This window comes from Acanthochromis polyacanthus, chromosome 6 (genome assembly GCF_021347895.1).
Source record: "Acanthochromis polyacanthus isolate Apoly-LR-REF ecotype Palm Island chromosome 6, KAUST_Apoly_ChrSc, whole genome shotgun sequence".
In the NCBI taxonomy this organism is placed as follows: Eukaryota; Metazoa; Chordata; class Actinopteri; family Pomacentridae; genus Acanthochromis; species Acanthochromis polyacanthus.
This window is the reverse complement of record NC_067118.1, coordinates 29,095,968-29,107,291: the sequence shown is the minus strand read 5'-3', so window position 1 is coordinate 29,107,291 and position 11,324 is coordinate 29,095,968. Positions and strand designations below refer to the sequence as shown.

General features: G+C 42.7%; 2 protein-coding genes across 3 annotated transcripts; one reads left to right on the top strand and one right to left on the bottom strand.

Moving 5' to 3' along the window:
- The first annotated feature begins 238 nt into the window (after positions 1-238).
- On the top strand, positions 239-4,723 carry smim29 (small integral membrane protein 29). Its single transcript, XM_022202513.2, has 4 exons — positions 239-1,053; positions 1,225-1,250; positions 1,360-1,465; positions 3,112-4,723. The coding sequence occupies exons 1-4, from the start codon at positions 946-948 to the stop codon at positions 3,178-3,180; spliced, it is 309 nt and encodes a 102-aa protein (XP_022058205.2). The 5' UTR covers positions 239-945; the 3' UTR covers positions 3,181-4,723.
- A 93-nt stretch (positions 4,724-4,816) lies between these two features.
- Positions 4,817-11,234, bottom strand: hmga1a (high mobility group AT-hook 1a). 2 transcript variants are annotated; one of them, XM_022202517.2, is made up of 5 exons: positions 11,112-11,234; positions 9,961-10,079; positions 9,071-9,151; positions 7,861-7,917; positions 4,817-6,972 (listed from the first exon to the last, which is right to left on the bottom strand). In XM_022202517.2, exons 2-5 carry the CDS (start codon positions 10,057-10,059, stop codon positions 6,910-6,912), a joined length of 300 nt encoding a protein of 99 aa, XP_022058209.1. In that variant the 5' UTR covers positions 10,060-10,079; positions 11,112-11,234; the 3' UTR covers positions 4,817-6,909. The 2 variants fall into 2 exon arrangements, with proteins under 2 accessions (XP_022058209.1, XP_022058208.1); XM_022202516.2 differs by lacking the exon at positions 11,112-11,234 and adding an exon at positions 10,863-10,999.
- Positions 11,235-11,324: the final 90 nt, after the last annotated feature.

Here is an 11,324-nt window from a genome sequence, read left to right as displayed (position 1 = left end):
TTTCATGACATTAAAAACTCTTTTTTTTTTTTTTTTTTTTTTTACTATTTATACCATCAGAAGTAAAAATAAAAAAATATTTTTAAAAAAATGTAAGGAAGATTTTTGTGCAGTTTTGTGAAAGCCTGCCGCTTTTATTCTGAAGAGCTCGGGCACTGAACGCTGTTGTTGCCACTGGCGGAACTATAACATCAGGTTACTGAACGGACAGGCTTTACGCACTGCACAGTGAGTCAGTATTCACTCGTTTTTTATCAGAAACAAAAAAACAGGCTTAATGTAGAAATAATCGCAGAAATGTGTCTGAAGGTTATTTGTGCGTGAAATAACTTATGCGGTACCGGTGCAGCTGACGGAGGCTATGTTTATGTAGCTAGCAGCGCTGCTAACAGTTCATCAGCTGTTGGTGGTCTGTAGGATGGCTTACTGAGGAAAGTTAGTCAGTATACCGTTGTAGATAGGTTATATCTTAGTGTATATGGATAGTGCAGTTAGCAAAGACTGCATGTCTTCATTATTCTAGCAAACCAACTGACCACAGCTACAAAAAGTGGCTCGCTATTAAGACCTGAACTGTTTATGTTGTGGTAAATTGGCCTCTTTGAATGTGTTCAACCCAGTTGTGACAGTTTATCGCAGAAACTTAGTTAGATATCTTTCCCCTTGTAAGTAATCTGCTCCAGGCTGATTTTACAACTTCCTTGTTAGGTTTGTGACTGTGTGTAAATCCTTATCTTTCCGTGTTTCCTGGGATTTCTCGCTGATTATGGAGGGCAGTGATACCATGTGGAAGTCACATGAGCGCAGAGGATGAGGCAGGCACAACAAGAGGGCAGTTTGAGGAGTGATCGGCTGCACCGTGTCTGCCCCACGGAGGGGGTCTGCTGCTTGTAAACAGCCTGCACAAGCAGCCCCTCCTCGGTCTCCCTGTCCTGAACATTTACGATGAACAATACTACTGAGTCCCCTTCCGGCACAGATGGGGATGTGGCAGTCACCTATGTGCTGGTGCCATTTCTCCTCATAACCATTATTGGAATAGCTGCAGCTGTGGTAAGTGGTTAGCTGCTCTGCATGGCATAAGACGACAAAGTTTACCTGCTGACTGCAGTTCATTGAAAAATACACCATTAACTTTTGTCAAAATGAAATACATGATACGTAGCAAGACCAGAGCAATCTACCAGTACACAGCACATGTAATACTTCTTTTTTCTGTTTCAGATTATGTATATTCGTAGGAAAAGGAGGTAAGACTAATCTCCGTATGTTGATGTCTTGGCACTTTGCTGCTATGATAAACTTCTGTGTGCCAATGTGTTTCATTTAACCGATAATCACTTTTATTTGTTCCTTCAGAATTGACAGACTTCGTCATCAGCTGTTGCCGGTTTATACATATGATCCCTCAGAGGAGCTCAATGAAGCTGAACAAGAAATCTTGTGGAGAGAGGAGGACACAAGGGTACGATGCACCTGTGGTCTCTGAAACACTTGTAACCTGCTAAATCAGATGAAAATGAGACACTCATCAGTTAGATATTGTGTATTTCTATTGCTAAGCGGATAGTTGGTAAAGAAAAATGTAGAAAGGACCACATTTTCAACCACAAAGGCAGTATATCTACTGCCAACTTGTTTTCTCACCCTGTATTTTTAAACTATGTGGTTATCTTTGATTGCGACATTTACCTTTAGAGCATAGAAGTTCCTCAACTTGTCAGTAGTTCCTGTTCCACACAGAAACATAGCTGAAAGAAGCATAGTAGAAATATGATTAGCCTGTTAGATAGAATATAACAGGATATCTTTTTTTGAGTCCCAGCAGCAAAATAGCAGTAATAAAAGAAAGAAAACAAGTATAAATTGAAGAGGTGAGGTTTATACACTTCCCCTCCAAATAGCATATGGGGACTAGTTTTGGTTTCCTTTAGGAGGTAAAATATTTCAGACTTTTTTTCTATACGAGAAAGAAAGATTTCATGAGATTAGTATTTACATTACCAAAACTGGCTCCTGTAATAGGGCTGGTGGTACAAATGCTCAGGTTTTTAAATATCTGACTGGAAAGAATATTGTGGTCTGAACATCACTTATAGAAATTACATTATTTGTCTGATAGACCCTGTAAATTATTTTATTGTATCTTTTCCAACAAACACATGCCTTTTACATGGTACATTTTAAAAAGCTTTGAAAATCAGAAGAAAAACAACAATCCCTCCTCTTTTCCTGTATCCTATTATATTCATAATTTATGAGAAGAGACATAACTGTAATAAATGTGGACTTATTGGTTTCCACATTTCTTTGTAAACATTTGTTTAACACTTGGAGTGTTGTTTTTTTCTATTACCATTCTCATGCAATGTGCTATAAATTTAACCCAGACACTAATTTTCTAAAACAAAGTCATGCACTAAGTCCTGAGAAACACTAGGTGGCAATGTTCACCATGTATACAGTTGTTTAGTAAGTTTTACTTTCATTTGATATGAAACAGGATACATTTGTACATTTGTCCTTACTAGTATTATTCACAAAAATCACAGAAAACGTTTTATTTCTTCTGTGCAAATATTTTTGGATTTGGAAACACATCTTGCTTTTACAGTTTCATATTTTCTCTACACAAATAAAAACTTCATTCACCTCTGTATAACAGGGGTGGTGGTGGAAGTTTCAAATGCAGAAATCTTACATTCTAAGTACTTGTGTGGAAAATGTCACAGCTTGGTACCATTGGATGTAAGAGAGATAATCTTATTGTTAGTCCACAGCAGCTTTTCACTTCCCTGTTAGAAACAATATTTCACTTAAAGATCCAGCAATATTACACCTTGGCATTCTGTTTTACAATGTTTTTTTCAGAGTCGTAGGTGAGCTTGAGTGCTCGAGCTGCAGCGAGATCTGCTCGTTCTAGATCTAACTCTAAGCCATTTTAAAGCATGATGGGACTATTTTCTCGGGGAAAAAGTCTAAAATATGTGGCTTTAATAACCAAGATGAGTTATTAGAGGTTTCATGAATGACAGGAGGTGGCCTTCATGCTTTTTTTTAAGCTAACTGTGCTATACTAACCTGTTCTTACACTGTATTTTATGTCTGCAGATTGTACAAGGCTGGGCCAGAAGTTATCAACAGCGACGCCCTCTTCTGACCAAAGACGTCAATGCTTGATGGTAGTAAAGCTGGCATAGAAAATATTGTCAGCGAGGAGACAACCTTCAGCCGCACAGATCAATAATTTTTGAAGCCATGCAGTTGGTTTTTCTTTACTCCGTTTGCCATTATCTCTGAATACATCAGCAACATTTTCTACTTCCTGTGTAATGTACAGAATGACTGTTCATTTGTGAAGTCCCGATGCCACCCCTGTGTGCCTAACAAACGCAGTACCTTATTTATTTAAAATTATTTATTCAGACATGTTTTTACTGTGGTCTTCAGCGAGATGACTCAGAGTTCAGGAAGTTGGACGATACAGGTTCGTGTAGGTTTACTCTGTTGTTTATATTCATATTGTTGCTGTGGGCGACGTGTGGCAAGCAGTTGTGTTCCTGTGGGTTGCAGTAGGCATGTGTACTGACTGTAACATAGCAGCTGTGTTTAGTGTGGTGAGAGTATGAATGTTGTGCACTAGTTAAAATCAGCACTGCTGCTGTAAGAGGGTTTGTGAGCATTGCTTAGATTGGATTTTGTGTTGAGGTTGCTTGCTGTGCTTTATTTGATGAAATGCCTCCAGTGTTTCAACAGTCACATTCGTTGACTTGAAACACTGCAATACCACTTTCAAAAGAGTTTTAATCTCAAAGCCTCGTATGGATAAAGTGAAATTAACTCCCAAAATCAAGCTTTGTTTCCGTTTCATTTTGAGTCAAAAGGTTGAACAGCCCGCTTTGGTTTTAATTTGCTTATTCAATTTAAGCAGCTGCCCTGCAATTCACATCTTTTTGTGGTTTAGCCAAATCCTATGACTCCTATCAGTGGCATGAAAAGCCAGATATGGAAGCAAATAACACCAGGCTCCTCTCATCCCTAAAATGAGTTGTGACTAGTGCCCAAAATATGTCCTGTCTACAAGGCATGGCACCAGCAAATTTACCTCCAGATGAAGAATCTGCTCAGATAAATTCCATAGGTCTGACTGTATCAAGCACTCAGGAAGCCTTACCCTTTTTTTCTGAAAGAATTATAACCATTCCTGGCCTTTATTTGCCTTGCGTGTGAATGTAAACTAACAACAATAGCACTGTTTAACTGTCCTTGAAGAGAGACATTACTCAGTTCGGTAGTTAATGTATTGTAAAGAGCAGCTAATGCTCAAACTTGTGATGTTATCAGGTACGACATCTAGAGGTGCTTGAATTATGAGCCTTTATCTGAATCATCATGATCTTTTCTGGAGCTGAAATCATCTCAGTGCTCCCCGATCATATTTCCATCTCACTGTTTTTCTCTGCATCATCTAGTGACGCTTTTCATCTAATGTGAAAAACCAATGAAATGAGCCATTCAGAATTTAGAGTGTACAAAATGCGTGATCGGATTTGCACTGGTGAACTTTGCATGGAAGGCTCGGGTTTCACTTGACAAATCAAACAACTACTGATGTACTTTTGACAGCACTGTTTCTACTTTTTCAGACTGTTGGACTATGTTGCTTTGAGAGAAATGCTGTTGATTGAGACACTGAAGATGTAAATAAAATAACGTAACTTTTTTCTTTGTCCTGTTATTATCACGTCACTTTAGCTAAGATGGCAACATGACTTCCATGGCAGAAAAAGCTGCAACAATAGAAGTGGCAACAAAATGACAAAGAAAATTCTCTTTATTGACCATTTCTGATACAAATTGTTGTAGGGCACCATAGAAATATAGACATTGTACATTTATATACGGTGTACATTAAAAAGAATGATCCCATCCTATTGAGTTTACATTATATAAATCAACGGATGCATGATGTTGCTATGTAAAATGACATTGTTGAGAGTAGTTGGAGGAGGTTGGAAAAGACATGAAATGACCGTTGTATGAGTATGGCGAGGGGTGGCTGTGTGTGGTAGCGCCAGACACGGTGGCCAACAGAACAGTGGTAAGAGCGCCCAGTCTATCACAAACACACAAACATTTGTCCATGAAAATCTGAACCAACATTTCAGTGCACCAGAAGTAAATTTTTTTTAAAGGATAAAAACACACCTGCTAATCTACCACAGTCAGCGAACACAGTCGTCAAGCTGACAGGTCTCCCTGACTTGCTTCACACATTTTCAAAAAAAAAAAAAAAAAAAAAACAACCTGTCTGCAAGCTCTGGTTATGAACGAGCCAAGACGTGTTGCGTATGCACACAATCACACACTTGACATCTTAGATACCTTATTACAGTCAGGTTAAAAAGGAAAAAAAAAATTACAAACTCTGTAATAACGACATCGTTCCAACTCATGCCAGAGGTTACATTTAAAAACAACAGAAAACCAGTTAAATGCAATTATATGGTAAAGTAAGCCGTTGAGTGAGGTATGAAATTCCAGGCCTTGTCTCGCCTGTTTGCAGTTTTCCGGGTTTCGTAACTGAGGTTGTAGCAGCTTAGGTGTGTGGAAAAACCCAGTTAAGTGGACTGTGACCGCGGGTTCCCTGACACTTAGAAATACACAAACTCTTTTTTTTCCTCCTTGTAGCAGACAGCATACGACACACATCTTCAAAAGACTAAGAAAAGTTTATTACGGTACTAAGTGATGACAGAAGGACCAAGCTAGGTGAAGCAGTGAGAGCTAGATGGAATGAAAAAAAAACAAAACATACAGCCCTGTTGGATAGCAGTGCCACCGACTATCCTCCATTACAATCAAACTTCTTGTTTTACCAATTGCAGTTTGCCTTACGAGTGATTGAGTGAGCGCTTGGAAAACTGAGGACCATGTGAAGACAAAGACGCCAATGTAACAGCATTTGTAAAAGCTCCCTGAAGAAACGACACTGATGACTTTCAGCCTAGAACTCTGCCAACCCTATCCTTAAAAACACACATTATACCAAAAAGAATTGAGTTTTATTATAACATGAAAAGCAGCACACACTTCTTTTTTTTTTAATGGTATGTAACCCGAAGGAACAAAACAGTAAGTCTGCTCAGATTATCCTGATGACTAACGATACACTTTACATCTCCCCACCGCACACTGAGGACTGAAGGAAATTTGAGAAGCATCTCTTAATCTAAACTGTCCTACAGGAAAGAGGGGTAAAAGCGGGGGAAAAAGATGGTTCTGCTCTAATAAGAGGGGGGCGAAATCAGTTATGCAGATTAGACATGGAAAAAAAAAAAAAAAAAACAAACACTACCATCAGTCACCTATTCTCATCCTAAATGCTGAAGCTCAACTCCACCTATAATACGAGGCAAAGGATAGGCTAACCACTTCACACGAGCACACAAAAACAAAACAGCAAGTATAGGTAAAATTCACCTTTGTCCAGTACAAAACATGGAGAAAAATCTATATGCCCTACCATCTCAGATGCGGGTACAACAAATAAGTAACATTAAGCAGAGGAAAATGTCCTACAAACCATCTTTAGGGGGGAAAAAAAAAACAAAACAAACGTCCAGGCTCCTCGGAGCACAACTTTTTGTCCAGTATAAAAGACGTGATAACATGACATGTAGAGAAAAGGGCTGTTACCTTTCATGTAATTCATAGATCTATGCTTGAGCAAAGTCCATCGTTCTATCCAGTGCTGTTGCATGATATATGTACTGTGTTAACCCGCCTTTGGCAAAGGGGGGGCTTTGTCGTGAACAGTGGTCATGTGGTGGCACCGGTGTTGGAGATACAGCCCAGTTCTGGTTAACAGTAAGTCAGTATGTTGAGTGAGGTAGCATGCGTTGTGAATTACTGGTCCTCTTCTTCTTCCTCCTCCTCAGATGATTCCTGGGACGCCTTCTCCTCCTTCTCCTGCGACAGGAAAAAGAAGAAAAAAAAAAAATCTAGTCAGGCTTCGACTACACCCACTTAGGAAAATGCCTCTGAAACGCCATCACTGTTCACCTACAATAGCGGCCTGTGATTCATGCCGCAACACAACTGTTTTTACTTTTAACAACCCCAAGTACCAACATGAAAAAAATATCGATGTTATTGTAAACCTCTTTGATAAACCACAGTGGCATGAAGAACACCCAGGGGAAGGGTGAGCCATCTGTAGTGAAAAGTGATTCATAACGCCGGTGAGTCACAATGAGGCATCCTGCTTTTTTTGCTCCCTTTTTCCTCCTCACATTCACTACTGCCCAACATGTTCATTCATAAAAATGAGAGGGGCTAGTTAGGAGGGTAACTTTGGGTCATTCCTTTCTGTGACTAATGCAATCCAGACTTCTTTCAGAGTACGCCCTAACCACTCATGCACATGACAGAATGTTACTACAAGACCGCAGTTTCTTCCTAGATTAAACACACGCTTTTTTGACTGAGTGTATATAGTCTGGCAACTCATTTTGCAGCTACAGAAAGAGGAGGACGACGAGGGGGGAAAGAAAAATCCTGCTGTCAACACTTGGTTAAAGAACACTCCTCGAGAAGAGATTCTGCCGTTTAACGCAACCGAGTAACGGCTTCGAGTGACCAAGCAGCGGCTCTCAATGAACACGAGAACCAAAATAGCTGATGAGTAAAAAAAAAAAAATGACTCGTCTGAGAGGAAGGAGGCATTCAAGAGGGAATTAGGAAAATGCAATTTCACCCTGCAGACAGTCATACCAATCATAATTCAATTGGAAGAGGAATGGTTGCACAAAATGCGAGCGCTGCTGTGACACTGTCTTGTCTGGGAGAGACTCTTACCTCCTTCTTAGGTCTTCCCCTGCGTTTTCCCCCTGCAGATGGAGCTGCTGTCGCCTTCTGGGAAAGAAAACAGTACAAGGTCAGTAGAGCTGCAAGCAGGCCCCGACATTTTGCAGTGATCTTCAAAGTCAGTGACCTGCCGACTCGCTCGGCTACAGCAAAGAATTTAGCTGGGGGTGGCGATTGTGGGTGGGATCAGCAAGGACGGAGGAAGGAAGGAAAAAAGAAAAACCTATGGTATAAACAACCTATATTTCCTGAGAGCTTTTACTTGTAGCTGCCTGCAGATGGTGCTGGTACCTTTGCAATGAGACTGATGAAAAAGGGGGCATTGGGTTCATTGGCCATTATCTGGAAGGCCGACAGGAACTGCACACAGGGCACTCCAGTTCGCTGGCCACCTGGTCTGAGGCTCAGAGACAGCTGGTGAAACTGAGCGGAGACACAAACCCTCTGCAGCTCGGCCCTCGCTGCTAAAAGCTATATCAATACATGTATGCGCTGTCTTCTTCTCCCCTCGTCTCTCACTCGCTCCCTCTCTCTCTTTCCCATACATAGCAGCGAAGACAGAGCACACGGGGGAGCTGGAGGGTTGGGGCGAGGGAGAAAATCAGTTGTTGCTATGGAGACGACAGGCAGAGAAGAACTAGGGCTGTGTGCTGGGTGGGGGCGGAGGGGTGCTTAGTGTCAGCTTGGAAACAGTCTTGCGGCCTCTGCACCTGCACCGCACTGTGCATGACAAGCTGCAGGAAGCTGGAGGACAGGAAGTACAGGGTGAGCATCACTCAAAAAAAGAAAAAAAAAAAAAAAAAAGTGAGGCAGTAAACCAAGGTCTTTACAATGGGAAACCCTAGCCAGGCTATTTCTGACACCAGGAGAGGAGGAGCAGGAGGAGGAGGGGAAGCGGCTAAATTGTAGCCAACAAATATATCACGAGTAACAGCAGGACATCCTTTAAAGAGGATGAGGTTAGCTACCGTTAAAATGCTCATCAACCAAAAGGAATCGGGAGGACGAGGGGGGAGTTTCGAAAGAGGAAGTGCTTGCTTGAGATAGAGATGCCAGGACGAGTGCTGCGTGCAGCGTCATCACGAGGACGTGTCTGTCTTTCTGGGCTTTGCTGCCATTCCGGTTCAGGATGCAAGCTAGCTGCTGCTGCTGCGGCAATCAGGATATGTCACCATGTGGAAACACGACTGCACCAACTTACTTTGCTCTTGCCACTTGTCTTGTTTTTGCTGCCCTTTGGTCGTCCTCTGGCTCTCTTTAGAACCGGGGACCCGCTTGGTTCCTGACAATCAAAGTGAACACACTCACGTTAGGATGCTACGAAACACTGAGACAGTATTTTGGCATTTACACTTGATAGGTATGGGTGTATTTATACATGCAAGACTCCATCTCAAGGTCAGCACAACAGACATGTGCTTTAAAGGCTGACAGGTGGTGAAAGCTGCACGGTGCCTCACACAGTTGTTTCAGACAGTTTCATAAATGTGTCATTCATAAAAAAAAAACAACATTTAAATGCAGATCATCTTAAAATGGCAAGGTGAATTCAGCACGAGAAGCGTTATCTTACTCATGCCTAATCTGTGGTTGTGAGGCGTGTCATGGCTGACTTGTCTCCTGTTGCATTTCTAACGTGTTTACAACCGCAGCTCATAGCAACCAAGCAATTTAATAGTAAAACACACGGGGCTGAGTGACAGATATATGAGCCACTCTGCGCTTCCACTCGGCTATGTCATCCATTACATGAGCAGCAGAGGTGGGTCCTGAGGGGGGTTAAAACCGGTTTAAAGGTGTTGGGTTACAGGTTGCTTACAAACCGGAGCAGGAAGTTTGTCATAGACTTCTACGCTTACACTGATAAAGTCAAATGATCACAATGGGGGCTTATGGCATGGATCTGCATGGAGCACCTCACCTGCAATCTATCTGAGCATCAGCTGCAGCAGATGTGTTTATCTGCTCCTCTGCCATGTAACAAGACATGGCAGGAGGTGGTGTTGATGTTGCATTCAGGTCAGGAATGGTCTCAGGACATGCAAAGCTGATAGAATGACAGCCAGCAAATGTAAAGAATAAGCTACTTACGTCAGAGGACTTCACCTGGGGCGCCTTGCGGGGTCTTCCACGCCCTCTCTTCTCTGTAGCCTCCTTCTCCTGCGGTGAGACTGTCCCCTTGTCGCTCATGTTTGCTTAGCTTTTCAGACCTGGGAGATAAATCACACCGGTGGGTCTTTGCTGCAAAGACGAGGCGTCGAGTTTACGCACAGATACAGGCGTAAAGAGAAGCGCAGCACAGAAAACAGTCCGGCTATTAAACTCAGTGACCGCAACAACAAACCAAAGAAAAAAAAGGAAAAAGAATGACCTGCCGAAGCGCACACCGGTAACGCGTTTAACTCAATCAATCCGCGCTCTATTTCTGTCTCACACTGCGCGCCATTAAACCGGCTGAAGGTGCCACACGAATGAGAGGATTGGCAGGCGAATGAAATCGGCTCGGTAGGCCGCACAAACCTGCAACACTCAACCGAACCCGGCGCTCCCTTCCCCCGTTACCGACCATGTTTAGAGGCCCGTGTGTGCGCTTGTTGTGGTGGCCAGTGAATCGGGCCTGCGCATGAAACTATCTCACAGCATGTCTGCACGCCGGGGCCACCGAGAGATATCCGCCGACACACACATACATATATACACACACACAATGACCGGTGAGGTTCTTTGCAGGATAAAACCGCCGCCTTGCATGCGCTCGCGTCTTTGTTTTTTGGTAAAATTACGCACGGAAAAAATGCAAGCGAGCGGAGGTGACCGAGTTCGTTTGCGGCGGCGGCGGTGAAAGCCCGGGCCAAAGCAACAAAAGACGGCTTCACATGTAACGCATGCAGCCTCCCTTCTCTGCCGGAGCTGTGTGTTGGGGAAAAATGCACTAAATAAACCGGCTGCGGCACGTCGAGCATGCAAAGTTTCTCTCGCTCTTTTGCACTCACCTTTGTCGCTCGGTTCTAACCTCTGCTCTAAATTTAAGACGAAATGTTTCCTTTAAGCCTAGCTGGTTGTACCCGGTTAAAAAGCCCTGCACCGATCTCTAGGCTACAGCTTTTATTCGTCCGACAACACACAGCCCGCCCCTTTAAATTCCCAGCTCATGCACCTTTAAAAAACACTTATGAATTAGAAAGCAATATCTTTTTTTCCTCTCTTCCTGAAGAAATAAGGTTTTGATTTTTTTTTCTTACCAGCAGGATGAGGAGTTTATTCCAACGACGTCCTAAATATAGCACGTGTGTCTTGTCTCATGCAGATAAAGGGAAAAAGGCGCCAGCCAGGAGGAGTTTTGGGGCAATTTAAAGAGCCGCCCTCATGGGAGCTGAAACACTGGAGGGCGGGGATATGATAAATGGGCCACCAAGAGCACTGGATGAGCCCAACCTCCTCCTCAACCCCTCCTG

Coding starts and splice junctions, on each gene's coding strand:
- hmga1a (XM_022202517.2), bottom strand. CDS start 10,059: ATGAGCGACAAGGGGACAGTCTCACCGCAGGAGAAGGAGGCTACAGAG. Junction 9,152..9,960: donor CCCAGGTGAAGTCCTCTGAC/GTAAGTAGCTTA, acceptor TTTGATTGTCAG/GAACCAAGCGGGTCCCCGGT. Junction 6,973..7,860: donor GGGGAAGACCTAAGAAGGAG/GTAAGAGTCTCT, acceptor TTCCTGTCGCAG/GAGAAGGAGGAGAAGGCGTC.
- smim29 (XM_022202513.2), top strand. CDS start 946: ATGAACAATACTACTGAGTCCCCTTCCGGCACAGATGGGGATGTGGCA. Junction 1,251..1,359: donor TATATTCGTAGGAAAAGGAG/GTAAGACTAATC, acceptor TTGTTCCTTCAG/AATTGACAGACTTCGTCATC. Junction 1,466..3,111: donor GGAGAGAGGAGGACACAAGG/GTACGATGCACC, acceptor TTATGTCTGCAG/ATTGTACAAGGCTGGGCCAG.